At 44.2% G+C, this 19868-nt stretch overlaps 1 protein-coding gene across 1 annotated transcript in view; it reads left to right on the forward strand.

The window, feature by feature from the left end:
- sgpp1b (sphingosine-1-phosphate phosphatase 1b) overlaps positions 1 to 15891 on the forward strand; it is a gene marked incomplete at its 3' end in the record, with an annotated part of 61455 nt that extends 45564 nt beyond the window's left edge. The window contains exons 4-5 of the mRNA XM_083633299.1: positions 14163 to 14406; positions 15584 to 15891. Coding sequence (XP_083489425.1) covers positions 14163 to 14406; positions 15584 to 15891 — 552 coding nt within the window. The remainder of the gene's footprint in view (positions 1 to 14162; positions 14407 to 15583) is intronic.
- Between the last annotated feature and the right edge of the window lie 3977 nt (positions 15892 to 19868).

The following is a 19868-nucleotide window of genomic DNA, read 5'->3' on the forward strand; positions in this document are numbered from 1 at the left end:
GCATAAAATGCAGGTTAAGAACTTATTTCTTTTAATACTAAAATGTGAAATTGATCTGTTTATCGTATCGGCTCTAAAAATCCATATTGTGCATCCCTAATATATATATACACGGTATATATATTGTAGCGTATCGGGTAATTACGTGTATTGGGGTGTTTCCGTGCTTGGCTAGGAACTGATATGTGTGGGTGTGTTCCTAGGGGGAGGGGGATATATGTGACCAGCGGCCGGGGCGGAGGCCAGTCAGGCTATGCGAGGGAGCTGACCGGGTGGTTGCAGAGCTAGCAGCGAAGCTAGCTGCTAGGAGCTATATTGTGAAGACAAGAATAAAAAGCCTGTACCAACTTCAAGTCTCCAGTTCCTTGGACGAATACCCACTTTGTTGCATTGGTGTCAGACAGTAAAGCGGTAACGCCTCTGATTCGGCCGAGAGGGGAGAGGGTGAGAAGGAACGGCAAAAGAGACGGGTGGTGCGGCTTTTTGGCTCTAGATCTAGCGCTAGTAAGTTAGCTACCAGGGGTGCTAACTGCTAACTGCTAGCTGCTAAAACCACGTGCGATGGTGCGCGGAGAATGGCCATCGGTGAACGGAAGGAAAGGAGAGCTGACGGCGGGGATCAGCTCGATGCTGGCGGGCATGGAGGCCCGTGTGTTGAGAGAGGTCGGACGGCTGGTGGAAGAGACTCCTGCCTGGGCAGTAGAGGTGATGCGGGCGCTGCGAGAAGTCATGCAGCGGGTGGACTTGATGAGCGCGGAGGTAATGCAGCGGGGAGAGCGGCTGGAGGAGCCACGGAAGAGACTGTGTTGGACCTGCAGAGAGCCGGGCCACGTGGCGAGGTGGTGCCGAGGCGGTTCCGGGAGACGGACCGGGTATGCGGGACAACGACATGGACAGCAGGGAGCCTGCTGGGCATGTAGCGCGATCGGACATCTAGCCAGAGAGTGTCCAGAGGCTGTCGGAGATCGGGGGGCAGCGGGAGAAGAGAGACGTGCAGGCGGCGGACAGGTGAGACTCTGCTGGACTTGCCAGTCACCGGAGCACTTGGCCAGGGACTGCACTGAGAGTGTGGAGGCCGGAGGTGAGACGCAGGCTGGGAAGAGCGTGAGCAGCCGGGGAGAAGAGAACGTGGTGACGGATAGGAGAACGGTGCTGCAGGGGAACAGCCAGAGGGAAGAGAGGGACATCGTCTGCACCGTTGTTACAGTCGGGAGAGCGACGCTCGTGTCTCCGAGTGAGCGAGAGGGGTTACCGCCGGGGGAACCGGCCCAGCCTAACCGCTATACACCCCCTAACGTTGCACTGCGGAGAGCCGAGGGGAAGATCGACGCCGGTGGTGTTCGCTCTGCTGTCCTCAACCCTGGAGGAGGGGGACGGAAAAACGAGCGGAGAGCCGAGGGGAAGATCGACGCCGGTGGTGTTCGCTCTGCTGTCCTCAACCCTGGAGGAGGGGGACGGAAAAACGAGCGAGTGCGAGGCCGGGAGGACGACGCCAGGGTCAGCTGGAGAGTCGACGGGCGCGAGTGGAGACCGGAGGACGAGGATGTCGATCCGGTGCTCGTTCGTGCATTTGGCTACTGGAACAAACAAAAGGGGGGCTTGTGTTTAAAAGAAAGCTAAGGTAAATGTGGGTTGAATTGAAATGTGTGAAAAAGAAAGGAAATAATGAAAAACTAGACATTATGGAGTGCCTAATGGGAAACTAGACATTATGGGGGTACCTAATGGAAAACTAGACATTACGGAGTACCTAATGAAAACTGGACATTATGATGGGGGTGCTGAAAAGAAAAGACTGTTGTTGGGGAATTAGAATTTGATGTGGTGACGGGAAAAAATATTGTGTTGGGTGTGTTTTGGTACAGGGGGATGTGTGTGTGGGTTGTGCATGTCGCGTGGAAGCGACATTAAATTTGTGTGGGGGAAATGTAGCGTATCGGGTAATTACGTGTATTGGGGTGTTTCCGTGCTTGGCTAGGAACTGATATGTGTGGGTGTGTTCCTAGGGGGAGGGGGATATATGTGACCAGCGGCCGGGGCGGAGGCCAGTCAGGCTATGCGAGGGAGCTGACCGGGTGGTTGCAGAGCTAGCAGCGAAGCTAGCTGCTAGGAGCTATATTGTGAAGACAAGAATAAAAAGCCTGTACCAACTTCAAGTCTCCAGTTCCTTGGACAAATACCCACTTTGTTACAATATATATATATATACAGTATATATATGAAGAGTTCATTTGCAAAAACAGGTAAACGCCATTCTTAAATTGAACAAACAACATCTGTTTGATACTCCCTGGAGTGCACATAGAAAACATTATTGAGGTGATTTATGTGAAAATTATCAGATGAATATGTCAGATAACCTCCCCCCCCCAAAAAAAAACAAAAAACAAACATTATAAATACATCAATATATAAAATAAAATGATAAAAATCCAAACGGAGATACCTACTCTTCATATACATATACATATATATATCTATATATATATATATATATATATATATATATATATGTGTATATATACTGTATAGTGTATATGTTATGTTTTATATATATATAACATAACAATGTTATATATAATGTTATATATATATAATGATATATATATATATATATATATATATATATATATACATATTAGGGATGGGCATCGAATTTCGAATTTTCGAATAATCGTTGTTATTATCAAGGTCGACTTTTATTATTGAAAGTCGAAATTCGAAAATAAAAATAAAAATGTATTTTTTTATTATTTTTTTGAGAGTGAAATGTTGCATTGTCTCCCCTGATTCTAAGTATAGTCGAATCACTTGGTTTGAGCAAGTAAAAAAAATGTTATAAGCATTTTAAGCAAGGTTTATGGAAAAATGAATGGCGGATGAAATCCCATGAAGAGGGAGAGGGGGTGACTTTGGCACCCCTTTGGCACTCAGACCTGAGCCTACTAAATATTTAATGAACCACTCATGATTGTCAAAACTGTTTTTTATTTTCGAAAATGTCAGTCATGTAACATGTTCTTTACTTCAGTGGTGCAATGCTTGTTTGAGCTAAAAATCCACAGCAGAAGCTTTTTCTATTAATTAATAAAGCCTTAGACTTAGAATCAGGAGAGACAATGCAACATTTCACTCACACAAAAAAAAAAAAAAATTACATTTTAATTTTAATTTTCGAATTTCGATTAAAAGTCGACTTTGGCCAGCGAATTTCAAATAGTGTTTTTGCTAGAAATGCCCATCCCTAATATATATATATATATATATATATATATATAAATACACTAGAAATATCGCTCATTTCTAGCGTGCCTCACACACGTGTTTGCACACAATTGCTCAACTGCGCATGCACAAACCCCTCACCATGCACACACAATACACACACACGCGCACTAGTACTACATGTTTTCGATACAACAAAGAAGTAGAAATGCCAGAGAAATTTCCTTGTTTTAAACGGGGATGCCATCGTCCATCGCAATGTTTCACTGTGGAACCATCGCAATGGCTATTTGGTTGACATCGCAAGTGCATCAATATTAGGTGTCAAATCCTGCATTCGCAAAATTGGATTGAATTTTGACACTTTGCAAAGTTATCCTGTGGGCCGGATTGGACCGTTTGGTGGGCCGGTTCTGGCCCCTGGTCCGTATGTTTGACACCCTGCTCTAGAGTCTGTTGTGTGTGAAAATCCCAGGAGATCAGCAGTTTGGGAAATACTCAAAGCAGACCGTCTGGACGGTCTGGCACCAGCAGCCATGCCACAGTCAAAAGTCACTGAGATCACATTTTCTCCCCGTTCTGATGTTTGTTACCTGAAGCTGCTCACCTGTATCTGCACCATCTTATGCATTTATGCATTGCACTGCTGCCACATGATTGGCTGAATGGATAATGACATGAGTAAGCAGGTGTACGGGACAGGTGTTCCTAATAAAGTACTTGGTGAGGTGAGTGAATGGTACAATAAATAAAACCCGCTGGGGATGCGCGTACACACACACACACACACACACACACACACACACACACACACACACACACACACACACACACACACACACACACACACACACACACCTACACACACACACACACACACACACACACACACACACACACACACACACACACACACACACACACACACACACACACACACACACACAGATGGTGCCAGCCTTGCCACCTGTAGTAGCAGTAAGCAGTCTGAACTTGATAGCTGAGCCGGTGGAAACAGTAACTGAACTGCGGTCACTTCAGTGCCAGAACTGGGCTAGTGGGTTGGCCTCAGGTTCTGCTGTCAGCAACACTACCAGTGGTGTAAACATCATCTATAATACACAGAAGAGCCACTCATATTCAGTATATGAGCCATTTGTCTGGGATGTCTGTAAGGTTGTAGAAATATAATTCTGTAACTTTCAGGTCTTGATAATAGAGATGATCAAATGAATCATGGAAAAAAAGCAAAATCGATATTGCAACATGAACTTCACCAGATCATCAGTCAGTAAATCCTGCAAAACCTAACATATTTTTTTCTTTAAATAATTTTAAAGTTATATATTTTTTTTTTTATTATATATATCAGACTTTCACAGTTGTTTCAACTGCATCGAGTACCAGATGGATGGGTTGACTGCATCAGAATAGTTCACATAGAATAAGTTCCTAGTACACCGCTCTGATACTACTAAATTGGGTGCCATCTGACCTGGGATATGGCTGAGCTGATAAGCCAGGATGTGAAACTAAACCTTTTCCACCCACTGGTTTGAGTCAGAGTTGGAATGTTAAACTTAAACCTCCACACAATGCCATTACTGCCAAACTGGCTGGAAATGTAGGGAAGCTAAGCCAGCAGAGCTCAAGTTTACCAGCGCTTCCCAGGAAATTACACCCGACCAGGGTTATTATGTAGTAGGGAAGCTAACCCACCAGAGCGAAAGTTTACCAGCGCTTTGTTGTTGTCGGAGAGCGCTGGCTGAGATTTTCAGACAATATGCTGTAAGACATCACCGCGGTGGGAAGGACACACCTTTTCAAAATCACAACAGTGCAGGAAAGAAAAAGTAGAAATAAAGCCAGAGCGCTGCGTTTCAAACAGGTTTTCACTCAGCTGTAGCAGTAGCCATGGCCAGTGCCGGTAGCCTAAAAAGAGGTGCTTGATGGCTAATTTACTCTTCCCAATGAACTGACCTCTGACCTGTAAGCACCTCAACCAGAATACAATCTTCTTCTCTTGTCTTCTCTCTTCTTAAAATTGGCTAAGTGGGTGGCGGTGTGTGTCTGTGGTTGGCGGCGGTGTGGTCACGATGTCACTTGATTCACATTCTTCTTATTCTGTGGTGTTTTATGGCAGTTGTCATCCTTTATGGATCCTTTATTTATGCCTTCCTTCTGGATTTAGTAGGGAGAAGAGGACAAGTGGCACATCTCCAGAGTGTCCACCCTAAGAATCGAGTAACCTACTGTACATATGCCCAATCCTAACAAACTTCCAAAGTAATTATGATTTAATTAATTCAATGTAGTTCTCTGTCTGTTTTTGAGGCAGTGGGGATAATCCATTTATCTGAAAGCCTTGGGTTTTCATTCCTGGAATTTTGCGTGCAGAAGGTTCATTCACCCTTGACCATTCTGATGGCTTGTTAATTGTAAAAAAAACAAACGCCTTCATCAATTGCTTGATCGCTTGTTATTTTATGTTTTCTATATTTTTAGTGTTTTGCGCCTCACCCATGTCTTTCTTTTGATTTTTTTAATGAAGCACCTCCAGCCTCTACTTGTATTTTCCACTACATTGTTAATATGAGACATGCAACTGTCCTCACACATGCTTGGGCCTGTATCTGACTGTCTATGCTCACTGCAGATGCAAGACACCATAGCATCTCACAATTCGTGCCACGGGAGTATTATAGAATATTCTTGCCTGCAAAAACGTGCCCCTCTGCAGCGGCTGCACTCTGTTCTTCCCCTCTGCTAGATTTGGCTAAGTGAGATCATCGGGTGTGCAGAACAGGTACAGTCATGAAACCACAATCATAATGTAATGCCGTTTGGCAGAGGTTTTTACCACAGTCGCCTTAAGGCACAATTATGGAGCTTTCTGTCCGTACTCTGCGTTTATTTTGTGCGTAATTCTGTATGTTACAGATATGGACGAAACGGAGCAGTACCACACACATTCACACATTTGACTCTCTAGTGGATGTATTGCTTAACATGATACCAACATAAAAGACGCATGGAAGTATACATACCAAAGTCGTCTTCGTCTGTGGTGCTTTACTATTTAATAAGCTATCTGCACTAGGCATTAGTCCTCTCGGCCTGAAATGGTTTGTGTCCTATCTGTCTGATAGAGATCAGAAGACCGAAATTCAAGGTCACCTATCCAGGGAACTTCCTGTATCATGTGGAGTACCTCAAGGGAGTGTCTTGGGGCCATTATTATTTCTGATTTTCATTAATGACATGAAGTCAGCATGTAATGTTAATTTGTTCTTGTATGCTGACGATTCAGCCATTCTTGCCTCCCACAAGGATGAGAATATGCTTCAGGCTATCTTGTGCGACGAATTTGACAAGGTCAGGACCTGGCTCATAGACAACAAGTTGTCTCTTCACATGGGTAAGACTGAATTTATTTTATTTGGCTCACAGCCCAGGCTGCGGAAGCTGGCATCGCCCAATATTGACCTTGGAGGCCGGAATTTCCCTGCCAAGTCCTCGATTAGCTACCTAGGTTGCTCATTAGATAGCAGCCTGAGAGGCGAGAACATGGCCTTAAAGGTCATAGGCAAGGTGAATGGTAGGACAAGGTTTCTAGCCAGAAAAGCCCAGCTCTTAGATGTAGCAAGTCTTAGGCTGCTGGCTAATTCTTTAGTTTCTTGTTGTTTTGATTATGCTCTATGTTCCTGGTATGGAGGCCTGACTAAAGTCCTAAAAGACAAGTTGCAGGTCTCCCAGAACAGGTTGGTCAGAGTTGTGCTGGGATTAGCCCCTAGGGACCATGTAGGCCAAGCACAGTTCCAGCAGCTAGGCTGGCTCCCCTTGGAGGCCAGGGCAGTTCAACTGCAGCTAAGGGTGGTGCACAATATACTCAACAACAGAGCTCCCGAGTACCTCAAGGACCACTTCCTGAGGAGCGGTGATGCTCATACTCACCACACCAGAGCCAGCATTGCTGACCTGTGCCTGCCGAGGTTTAAAACGAATATGGGCATGAATTCCTTTAAATATGGTGGAGCGGTTCACTGGAACAAACTTCCATTGCACTTAAAAAATATGGTGAACCGTCATTCCTTCAAAAAGAAGGTCAAAACCTGGCTTTTGGCCAACGTAAATGCCTAAGCAAAGTAGCCTACTGTTGTTGTTATTGTTGTTGTTGTTATTGCAGCCGAGTTGTCGCTGTCATTGTTGTTGAATTTCCTTGCTTTTTACTAGTGTATTTCATCGAAATATGTGCCTATTTATCGTTTGTAATTGTAATTATTAATTATTGATCAGTTTTTACTGTCTGTGACGGCCTAGCCATTCAGACTGCCGCCATCTTCTTCTTCTTCTCTGCCACAAGATCAAGGACCACAATGGAAATAAGTCTGAGACTTTATTGTGCTTATCCTTGTCAATTTTTAAAGCTATGATGTATTTTGTATTGCTTTTCAATTGCAGAATAAAATCAAATCAAATCAAATCAAATTTATGGCAGTTGGCATCCTTTATGTTGCATTACCGCCTCCTTCTGGATTTATCCATCCACTGTTTCCCTACTTTTCAATATTTTCCCAGAGCCAAAATCGACCCATAAATCGGTGCATCCCTAGTATGCGCTTGTGGTATGTACCACAATCTGCCGGTTGTATTGCGCCTATCTACATTTGACTTCTGGATAAATGAACGTAATTACCTAATTCATATTTGTAGCCCAGCCATAGCAGCGGCTCTATGGATGGTATTGTCGGTCACTCTGTGTTCACCACTTCATGGGTCATCATGTGTCTAACTCAGGGACTGTAAACTCAAGTGGGAGACCTGAGTTCGATTCCCACAGAGAAGCTTCCTTCCACAAAATTCAATTCAATTCAATTGGACTCTTATTCTTGTTCCATAAACAACTCAAGTTGTACCTTGAGCAAGTGGCTCCATAGATCTCCAACATTTGTTTCAGTGACGCAGGTTCATGTGTCCTCTATTTGGTCTACACAGACATGGTGATAAATGAGTCATGACTATAATAATAAACAAAATCTTGGCATATACTGTATACTAGGGATGGGCATCGAATTTCGAATTTTCGAATTATCGTCGAAAAAAAAAAAAAAAAAATATATATATATATATATATATATATATTTTGTGAGTGAAATGTTGCATTGTCTCCCCTGATTCTAAGGATAGTCGAATCGCTTGGTTTGAGCAAGTAAAACAATTTTTATAAGCATTTTAAGCAAGGTTTATGGAAAAATGAATGGCGGATGAAATCCCATGAAGAGGGAGAGGGGGTGACTTTGGCACCCCTTTGGCACTCAGACCTGAGCCTACTAAATATTTAATGAACCACTCATGATTGTCAAAACTGGTTTTTATTTTCGAAAATGTCAATGTCATGTAACATGTTCTTTACTTCAGTGGTGCAATGCTTGTTTGAGCTAGAAATCCACAGCAGAAGCTTTTTCTATTAATTAATAAAGCCGTAGACTTAGAATCAGGGGAGACAATGCAACATTTCACTCACAATTCTTTTTTTTTAACATTTTTAATTTTTTTAACATTTTTATTTTCGAATTTCGATTAAAGTCGACTTTGGCCAGCGAACTTCGAATAGTGTTTTTGCTAGAAATGCCCATCCCTACTGTATACACATTCATTTGGCCCAAATACGCAAAACAGAATGTGCCGTAGTCCAACAACAATATAAGCGTTATAAGGCCATGCATATCTCCAAAGTTGCGGCTCCATTCTGACTCTGTTCCAGATTCGTCAGTGTTACGCGAGTTGAGTTGAGTTATACTTTATTATCTCCGTGGGGAAATTCATCCTCTGCATTTGACCCATGCTCTACCAGGAACCTTCCTAGAACTAGGAGCAGTGGGCAGCCACAGTGTAGCGACCGGGGAGCAACTCCAGTTCTTTTGCCAGTGCCTTGCTCAGGGGCACTGACAGGAGTATTAACCCTAACATACATTTCTTTGACAGCAGTATTAACCCTAACATACATGTCTTTGACAGGCATATTAACCCTAACATACATGTCTTTGACAGGCGTATTAACCCTAACATACATGTCTTTGACAGGAGTATTAACCCTAACATACATGTCTTTGATGGTGGGAGGAAATCAGAGCACCCAGTGGAAACCCACACGAACACGGGGAGAACATGCAAACTCCACACAGAAAGGACCTGGGATGGACCGGGGTTCAAATCCGGGACGTGCTACAGCTGCGGGTTTACACGGCATACAGCTTATTTCCACCTGGTAGCACAGACTAATGGTTGTTATTGGGGCTGAATGTTCTGTCATCTCGCCATAGGAGATTGTTTTGTTTCAGGGAGGTTGGAGCTGAACACACGGAGAGTCATTTGCGGCCGGGGCTGCCAGGCCTGCGGGCCACATAATGTGTTCTGGAAATCATCACGCCCAATGAAAATACTTCCTCGTCCTTTGTTGTACAGGAAGAGGTTGGAGACGTAAAGCTGTTCTGGTATACACTACTGTATGTCGATGGCATCCAAGAACGTTTTATCCCGACTGCTCAGCGCTGTCACAGTTTTTGGCGTTTTTTGTCTTTGTTTTGCATTGACTTCCTCAGTATGCAAAGTCAGGATTTGGCTGGATGTTATCCACCTGATCATGTCCCAGTATGTTGACTTTGTTTTCTACTGCTGTTGACTGAACTGCTTGTCCTCACTAAGTCAAATATCTGTAATCATCTTATCTAACGAGTCCTGATAGCTGATCCTATTAAGTCATTAAGGATTCCAGATGTACAACAAGCTCTGGGGTTGCGGGGGTCAGAGCTGGTCAGGCCTTCTATAGAGGAGCTAGGCCTTGACAGGGTTAGAGGTTAAATTCCCACTCAGGCACACCCATGCTAAAAATGTTCAAACTCATGGCGCTGTAAGGTGCTTTGGATAAAAGCGCCCTCCACACCGCACTGTAGCACATGCTTGTCTTCTTTCTATTTGTCTTTGATTAGACCGTAGCGAGAGAGAGACAGGAAAGACTGGGAGAGAGAGGGGGATACCACGCGACAACGGTCCCAGGTCAGATTTGAGCCCAGGACGTTGCATCTGCATGGTACACGCTACCAGGGCACCCCGTTTCTAGACATTTTTAAAGCAAGGCATTTAGCCTATGTCATGACTCATTTCCCCTTCGACCTTTCTTGTCTCAGTCGCGGAAAAAAATCACAGAGAGCTGAAAGCTTTCACAGTTTGTGAACCAATGTGCTAAGCTAACTAGCAGGAGGGGCTACCAAAATGTTGGCACGTTCCTTTAAGAAGGGATAACACTTTGCAAGGGCAGCAGTAAGGTGGTTTCATGTTGCTTATCTTGTAGTTGAGTCAGGTGTAAACCTTTGGATACTGAGACACAAGCCTCCCATGGTGAAGGATGCTGGGTAATTCCAGGCAGAGCCCAGTGCCAAGTGGAGGACATGGTGATTTGTTTGGTGGTGATTAACTGTCAGCGTCATATTATGTCATTATTTGGCACCGTGAGTCATGCAAATACCTGGATAGGTCATGGAATTTGAAGCATGGGTTTTGTGGACATTGCAGGAAGCTTGAACTCTTCCCATTCAGCCATTACAAAGTGAAAATGCAATATATGACACAATCAAAAATTAATTGCAGAATGTATATCAATGGAAGTTACAATGGACTTGGAACAGATATTAGGCCTAAACATGGAATAAACTTCAGCCCACGGAGAGAGACACATTCTTCATCACATGATTAATTCAAACCTGTGATCCCTTTTCCTTATGATTGTGCATTTATATTAAACTATACAATGGGACGCCGTCCAACCAAAAGATAATAAGAATAGCTTGGATTTATATAGTGCCTTTCTAGATATGCAAAGCGCTTCACATATTGGGAGGGAACTCAACACATCCACCACCAATGTGTAGCACCCACCTGGGTGATACACTGCAGCCACTTTGTGCCAGAACACTCACCACACATTAGCTATCACAGTGGAGAGTTGAAGACTGAATGTACCAACTAAGTATTGAAGGATGATTAGGTGGCGATGATGGAAGGAAGGCCTGTGTGGGAATTTAGCCAGGACACCGTGGTTACATCCCCCCAGGGCACCAGCCACCACAGGCTCCAATGCTCTACACTGTATGCTTGAGAATGTCCTTTTCTATGATAACACAGGCTTTAAAGCGACTGCCCCTTGTACTGCAATATCGCTAAGCCCCACCCCCGTGCTCACTCGGACAAACACAAGGCAGGCTGACTAGAATAAATGGCGGCCGTCACTGTCAAAGTTATATCCCAAGACGCTCTTCACAACTTTTTGAGGCCTGATATTGTCTAGAAGCCATCAGAAAGTACTCACTATGACATGGAGGGCGATGTACAACATTTAAAGCTATCGATAAAAAGTATACCTGGAAACGGCTTTAGTGAATCTTTAATCAAACGTTTTAACGGAGGAAGACAGCGGGTGGGGACAACGGGCGACTCACATCCAGAATTGACATTCACTTAGAGTAACCTCTCCATAGATTATATAGCCTATATGCCGAATTGAAGAGTGGTGCCTGGTAATCTATTTCATGTACCTCTGTATAATCAAGAAACGTTAAATAGTGTAGATGTTTTTCATAGCGAGACAACGGCACGCACGCATGGGTAGTGGTGTAGCAGCAGATCAGCAGAGGCATAGCTTACAGCTTTTAACATCATGTTTTCCTCCTGGATCTTTTCTCTTTAGACTACCTCACATTTATTTGGAGAACGGGATTAATTCCCTCGTTTTAGGGTTTGACTGGTGTCTGGTGATGTTATCACATCAATCAATGCACCGCCTCTTCACTAGTCTCGCTGGCCAGCCTCCCCTCTCTACCTCTTCACCAACTCCATTACGCGCATAACGTAAATCCTGGAAACTTGCATAATTCAGCATTTTTGCCGACTTTCTGAATACCATGATGATTTCATGATACCTTTTGGATTATGGAAGCCAAATGAGAGGGAAGACTCATCTCGCTGTCACCAAGATTGCAGATTTAACGTCCAAAACAGTAGCATTGTGGATGTGAGTGGATCTACGTTTACTAGTTTAATATGATCAATTGCCTGGCCTCCCAGGATACCTTGTAATGTTGCATTTACCCCCATGCACATCGTTTGACAATTTCTTTCAATTTATAACTGTATGAAACACCATAAACCCAGAGGAGAATCCCGATTTCTTATGCTTCTCTATGGAGCATAGGCTCAGGTTGTCCGAGTGTATGGTAGAGCTGCACGTGCTGTGATTTGCTAGTCTGCGTTCGGGGCGGGACTTAGCGATAGGTCAATTCCCTTATGGGCATTCTAAACGTCTAAACAACTATATTATATTACAAATATAAAGTATATTATATAACCATTATAAACTATTATAAACAAATAAATGGCTGAGGGAGAATCGAGTTCAAGTTTTATCAGTCATGTACAGGTTTAAAAAAAATTGCAATGAAATTCTTACCTACTCAACTCCGGGATGCAGTGATCCATTTCCTATTTTCATTTGTCTCACCTTTTGTATCTGGCGCCTGTCCAAGGTTGTGGGTGTGGCCTAGTGTTATTTTTGTCGTCTATTTTTTAATTTAGTCTTAGTCTTAGTCCTGTGTTAAATGTCCTTGTTAGTCTTTATCATATTTAGTCAACCTCATCCTGTTTTTATTTAGTCAAGTTTTAGTCGACTAAAAGTTTGAGCATTTTACTCTCAGCTTAGTCAAATAAAACCATAAGTATTTTAGTCTAGTTTTAGTCAACGAAAACTGTTCACATTTTAGTCTAGTTTTAGTCAATGAAAACTGTTGAATCTGCTGATGCGCTTGCACTAGTAATGGTAATTCGAAGCAGTGTTGGCTACTCTTTCCCAGGGAAAGTAGCTAATGCTGACTCTGCCCACCCGGGCCAGTGTCGGCGTACGGCGGTAGCAACGACAAGTGGACCGTATTTACAGTCCCTGCTCAGCCCGCAGCTGAGGGGAGAATGGAGGGAGGTTGGCTGCGCTGTGTGGAAAGTGCTCAGACCTCTCTGGATATAACATAGACAAGCAAGTAGCTGTACATTTTGGGAACACAATGCCTCATACACATATAGATAAGACCCTTAGCTAAGACTGGGCGGGTTCTGTTGTAACTACTGCAAATGTTTTTGAGACAGCTAAATGTCAGCTAAATGTCGGAAGATGATGCTGCAGCACAGGAACCTGAACTGCTGCATTGGGGGGGGGGGGGGGGGGGGGGGTCTATAATTAGTGTTAATTTTGTCTATTTTTAAATTTAGTCGTAGTCTTAGTCCTGTGTCAAATGTCCTTGTTAGTTCTTATCATATTTAGTCAACATCATCCTCTTTTTGTTTAGTCAAGTTTTAGTCGACTATTTTCCGAATCTATATCAGTCAATGCAACCGTGCATACCAACGGCGAAGTTTCGCTGAGCGTTATTGCGGTGTTTATTTTTTCGAAACACGGTCGATTTTTCAGAAATTCGCTTCCGACGTGTACACATCTGTGGCTGTGATTGACAGGTGGGTCAAAACTCGCATCGCAATTTCGTGCCATATATTCGCATCGCTCTTGATGTGTAAGGACCTTTAGTCTTGGGGAAAAAGGTAGTCGACTAACATTTTTCGTCATAGTTTTCGTTGACGAAATTAACACTAGTGTGGCCACTGGCCACATAACGTTGCTACAGTGCTGTTCGCTCACTGATAAAGCCTCTGTAGACAGGGAAGTAGGTTAGGGTTAGACTGAGGCAACATGTAGATGAGTAGATAGCAGTATGTTTACTGCCAGAGTTTTAAGAATATTTTGATGATTATCGAGATAATATCGTTAATCGCAATTATTTGACAGGATAATCATGACGTGAAAGTTGAGCCTCTGTCTCGTCTGTGTGTGCTTGGTGCAGGATGTGATCGCTGGCTTCCTGTACAGCGTGCTGATCCTGTTGGTGTTCCTGCCAGCCTTAGACCTGATGGACAGCTTCAACCTGACGTGTGGTTACGCCCCCCTGATCATCATCTCCCTGCACCTGGGCCTGGGGCTGCTCTCCTTCACCCTGGACACCTGGAGCACATCACGGGGAGACACCGCTCAGATCCTGGGCACGGGTGCCGGTGTGGCCCTGGCCTCTCACGTCAACCACCTCCTGGGTCTGTCCTGCAAATCTGTTCAATACTGGACACCAGTGTTCTAGTCAAATCCGAGTCCGACTTGAGCCCGAGTCCTGGACTCATTTTCAGGACACGTGACTTGACTTGGACTTGAGCACTGATGACTCGGACTTGGACTTGGACCCGAGCATTCATGCATTTGGACTCGGAAGTTGGAGAGGAGGACTCGGATTTGTTGATTGATTGATTGATTGATTGATTGATTTTTTTATATTTTCTTTTCCATTTTTTGTAATAGGCTGTAATAATTTGGCATGAGAGATTGATATATTGATTGCTATATTATACAGTGACATCATTCTAGTGACATCACGTGTGCCATCTAAATGTGGATTCACATTCAGTAACTCCGGACTTGGACTCAGGTAATGGGGACTCGACTCTGACTCTTCTTTGGTGACTTGGACTACAACACTGCTAGACACAAACAAAATAAAAGCACTTTGGGCGTCTGGGGAAGTGCAGCGGTAGATTCCCTGCCTACCAATATGAGGGTCACGGGTTCGAACCCCCGTGTTACCTCCGGCTTGTTCGGGCGTCCATACAGGCACAATTGGTCAATATTGGACCATAGGGTGATTCTCCCACGCGTCCTGCTGGTGAAACTCTTCACTGTCAGGCGAAAAGAAGGGTCTGCCGACTGCATGTGTATCGGAGGAAGCATGTGCAGAGGTGTAGTGCTATCTGGAGAAGTGGGGGAACGCACCTATATATGGAGAACACCCCCGGCACACGTGCAGGTAAACGTACCTTTTTAGCAGCTGGTCCGAAAAAATGAAAGGATGTTTGGCTGCCTTTTCATCTTTACTTGTTATAGTGAGGTACGGGGAGAAAAAAAACATTTTCCTTCTTCCTTCAAGCCACGAGTTGATGCCATGTGAATCATTCACCGGACTTTAAATATAGGAACAACAACTTTGCCCAGTTTCTCATTTTATTGGCTCCACACACATACACAAAACACCCCCGCGCTACACCAGCAATACACCTATGAACATGTGCTAGTGTACAACTCTCTCCAGATCAGCAGAGGGGGTGGAGCAACGACTGGGACAGCAGGGTTAATTGGCCAAGTACAATTGGGGTGAAAACGGGAGAAAAATCCGAAAAAACTTGATAAAAAAATAAAATTTGGCATTTGACTTTACTTCCACAGGTCTGATGCCGGACCCGGGACCTGAGCTGCTGCCCTTCTCCCCACCCCTGCTGACCCCTGGCCTGGTGGGTGTGTCAGTGCTGAGGCTGTCCCTGGGTGTGCTGGTGCTGGTGGGCACACGGGCGCTGATGAAAGCTCTGACCATCCCCCTGGTGTGCCGCGTGTTCGGGGTGCCCAGCCACGATGTGCGGAAGGCCCGCCAGCACATGGAGGTGGAGCTGCCCTACCGCTACATCGTCTATGGGACGGTGGGCTTCAATGTGCTCTTCCTGGTCCCCCTGCTCTTCAGACACCTGCAGCTCTCCTGATCGGGACGGCTGGTTAACCTGGGCTTGACCCCCTGAACACTGCCCACAATGCTGTTCTTGGATCAGTTTTTGCTATTTCTTATATCCAAGAGCCCCTTTCCTACCAGAGGCAGGTGGGCTGCGACTGGAGTGAGGTGTATTTACCGCCTCAACGCAGACCTGGATGTTGACATCATACACGTTCACTGGACCTGGATGTTGACATCATACACATTCACTGGGCAAACTACTTCAATGTCCAGCATTTAGTCAAGCTTTAAGCATTTAGCCTCATCTTATCGGCCTGTCATATCGTCAGAAATGTTTGCTTCGGGCCGATGCCGATATTTCATTTGAAAGCCTTTATCGGCCGACGTGATGACGTGCCGATATCATCGTGCATCCCTTGATCTGGATGTTGACATGCCATCAGTATAGCAGTTTCTCCCACTTTCAGGATAGGATCAAAGAGAGGCTGAACCCGATGTCCCACCATTCAAAGCGGCAGCCGTACGCCAGACTGTCCTGGCCAAGCCTCGCCTCGCAGCATGCTCTTTTGAGTGCGGCCTAGCGGCAAGGTCTGAATCCTGCTGAAAACCACTACCAGGGAAAGGCTAGTAAAGTGGCAAGTCATATCTATCTGTTCTCTAAATTGTTTAAAGGTCAAATGAAATCAAAATGGCTCTGGCAATTCGCCCAGATCCCAGGAGGCTTTGCAACAGCTCGACAATTTTCTAGCCGAACGTCAGCTTTTACCGCTCCCCAGCAGGCCTCATTCAAATTAACAGCAAAAACCATTTAGCAGCGGCCTGTAAAAGTTGTTTGACTGAAGCCACTGATAGCTGCAGACCCGACCTTTGTCTTAGTATTATTATTATTATTATTATTACTACTGTTAATGCTGTTATGTGAAGAGTTCAGGCAAAGAACCATACAAGCACACAGTAAGTTTTGGGAAGTTGTAAAACATCACTGTCTTGTCAGTGTTTTGTGAATTCAAAGGAAAACGCTCATAACCTTCGTTCTCTACGTTTTTATGGAGCAACTGTACAACCACCAGATTTTTTGTGGTGGCAGGAAACTTCACTTTATCTGCTGTTGCAGCGACTGATGCAAAAAATAAATAAAATCACAAGACACCAGCCAAAAACGTAGTAACTTTAAAAACGACAACCAGAATTTATGGTTCGCTAACGTCGGCTGACTAAGACTTTTCAAAGTTTGTACGGTTCTTTATCAGAAAATATTCATAATATTGATATTTGATCTTCCTCTCCTCTGTCTCACCTCTCAATGCAATAAGACCCTTGTGATTTTATATTGCCCTTCCTTTGACCTCTGGTCGCCCCTGTGGAGTGGACAGTCCTGTGTTAAACTTCACTGAATATTTTGTTACTTCCATTACTATCGAGTTTGATCGCACATGTATAGTATTTTTCTAAAGGGCTGCTCCTGTCCTGCTCTGTTGACTTGTTCTGTCTTTATTGAGACAATAGCCTGTCGTTTGCTCTGAGATTGATTGCTTTCCCTGCGACACGATGGGAGAAAAGCAATGACTGGGCACATAATATGATCAGGAAGGAAGGAAGCGCCACTTTGTTTAGTTTCACAGTGGGAAATGTACAGCGATGGTTATTTAATTTTTTTTTTCTTTTTCTTTTTTCGATAAGGTTGTCAGGGTTATGGGAATCAGTCTGTGTGTGAGCTTAACACTGCAGGGCCGACTTCCTGTTTGATAACACAGAGACACGTCGACCGCACGCGTCCACTTCCTGTTTAGGGAGGGAGATAACGGCGCTCTCCTGAGGAATGCCACGTGGGTCGCTGGGGAGAGAGAGAGACGGCAGAGGGAATATAGCTTTTGAATATAGTTTTGTAAGTCTCACAGGAATTAAACAACCCAGACGTTGGGGCAGAGTCTTTGGGAAGCAACTCAGATTGCATATAAATAATGCAAAACAAGAGTCAAATACTGTCCTTCACCAGCTCACACTAATGATCCAAAACACTAACTCGCTCAGTGGAATCAAGTCCCAGACAGTACAAGTGTTGCATGATAACGACATTTCAATACTATACTTCAATAAAACTTTAACACTACTCGCAAAATATTAATTTCATTATAATAGGACTGCAACTAACTGTTATCTTCATATTTTCATTGCTGATTATGTTTTAGATTAATGTAATGTGTGTGTGTGTGTGTATGTATATATATATATATATATATGTATATATATATATGTATATATATAATGTGTGTGTGTGTGTGTATGTGTATGGATATACAGTATATATACAGTATATATGAAAGTTTTCAAATTTGTGAAGCTGTAACCAGCAAATGTTTGGTGTTTTCACTTCATAAATGGCAAACGATTGATTAATTATCAAAATTATAATCAATTAGGTTTCTGTTGATTGTCGAATTGACGAGTCGGCTAATTGTTTCAGCACTACGTTATAAGCATTATATACAGTATACTGTAGGATCCCGGTCCACTTTAACTGGTCCTAAAACTGGTACCAGGAGCCATATTTATACAGTATGGAACTGTTGCTTAAAGAGGTAATAATATAGACACCAGACGAACATCAAAACCGCCTGGTATCGTAGTAGCATTGCATTTTTAGATATGAAGCTTGGCATTGAAGTCAGAATTCTGACAACACTATAACAGGTTCCAGGCTGTCTTCATCTCTCTGCCTCCGCTCCCCACAACTTTCAAATATTTAGACTGGACAGACACTGAAGCATCCTCAGAAGTGGGCAAAGCACTAGGAAGATGGGGGGTGCCGGGGGTGGGCGTAACGTCTGACATTTGGCTGGAAATTTAATCCAGGTCGCCTTATGATTGGCTCTCTCCTCTCCTTAGAACACTATATTCCGCCTCCATTCCTTTCACTGTATAGTTTTACATATAGTTTTCTGTAGACTTGGACCAAAATTAATTTGATTAAAGAAGGGGGGAAATGTTCTTATAAGAGCTCCTGAGGTTTTTCCACCACAGCAGCAAACAGGGTTACACAGTGTTTTATCTGTTCATGGCTGTTGTTTGATTTGTTGGTCAGTTTTATTGTCTCTGAAGGAAGAACACCACTTCCCATTAGTATTTAGCATTCATCATCACTTGGTGAAATGTAAACAAGTTGGAGATGCTCGACCCTGCCCAAGACACACCCGCTTAGTGATCTATGACCCTGCCCAAGACACACCCGCTTAGTGATCTATGACCCTGCCCAAGACACACCCGCTTAGTGATCTATGACCCTGCCCAAGACACACCCGCTTACTGATCTATGACCCTGCCCGAGACACACCCGCTTAGTGATCTATGACCCTGCCCAAGACACACCCGCTTAGTGATTTATGACCCTGCCCAAGACACACCCGCTTACTGATCTATGACCCTGCCCAAGACACACCCGCTTAGTGATTTATGACCCTGCCCAAGACACACCAACTTAGTGATCTATGACCCTGCCCAAGACACACCCGCTTAGTGATTTATGACCCTGCCCGAGACACACCCGCTTAGTGATCTATGACCCTGCCCAAGACACACCCGCTTAGTGATTTATGAACCTGCCCAAGACACACCCGCTTAGTGATCTATGACCCTGCCCAAGACACACCCGCTTAGTGATTTATGACCCTGCCCGAGACACACCCGCTTAGTGATTTATGACCCTGCCCGAGACACACCCGCTTAGTGATGTATGACCCTGCCCAAGACACACCCGCTTAGTGATTTATGAACCTGCCCAAGACACACCCGCTTAGTGATCTATGACCCTGCCCAAGACACACCCGCTTACTGATCTATGACCCTGCCCAAGACACACCCGCTTAGTGATGTATGACCCTGCCCAAGACACACCCGCTTAGTGATGTATGAGCAACTTGGGAACCCAAACATAAACTTAATCATTTGGTGAGAACTCAGATCTTTAGCAGCCTCATGCCGGTCTCTTTTCTATTCTAAAATAGGGCTGCA

Source organism: Poromitra crassiceps, assembly GCF_964638095.1.
Source record: "Poromitra crassiceps genome assembly, chromosome: 3".
In the NCBI taxonomy this organism is placed as follows: Eukaryota; Metazoa; Chordata; class Actinopteri; order Beryciformes; family Melamphaidae; genus Poromitra; species Poromitra crassiceps.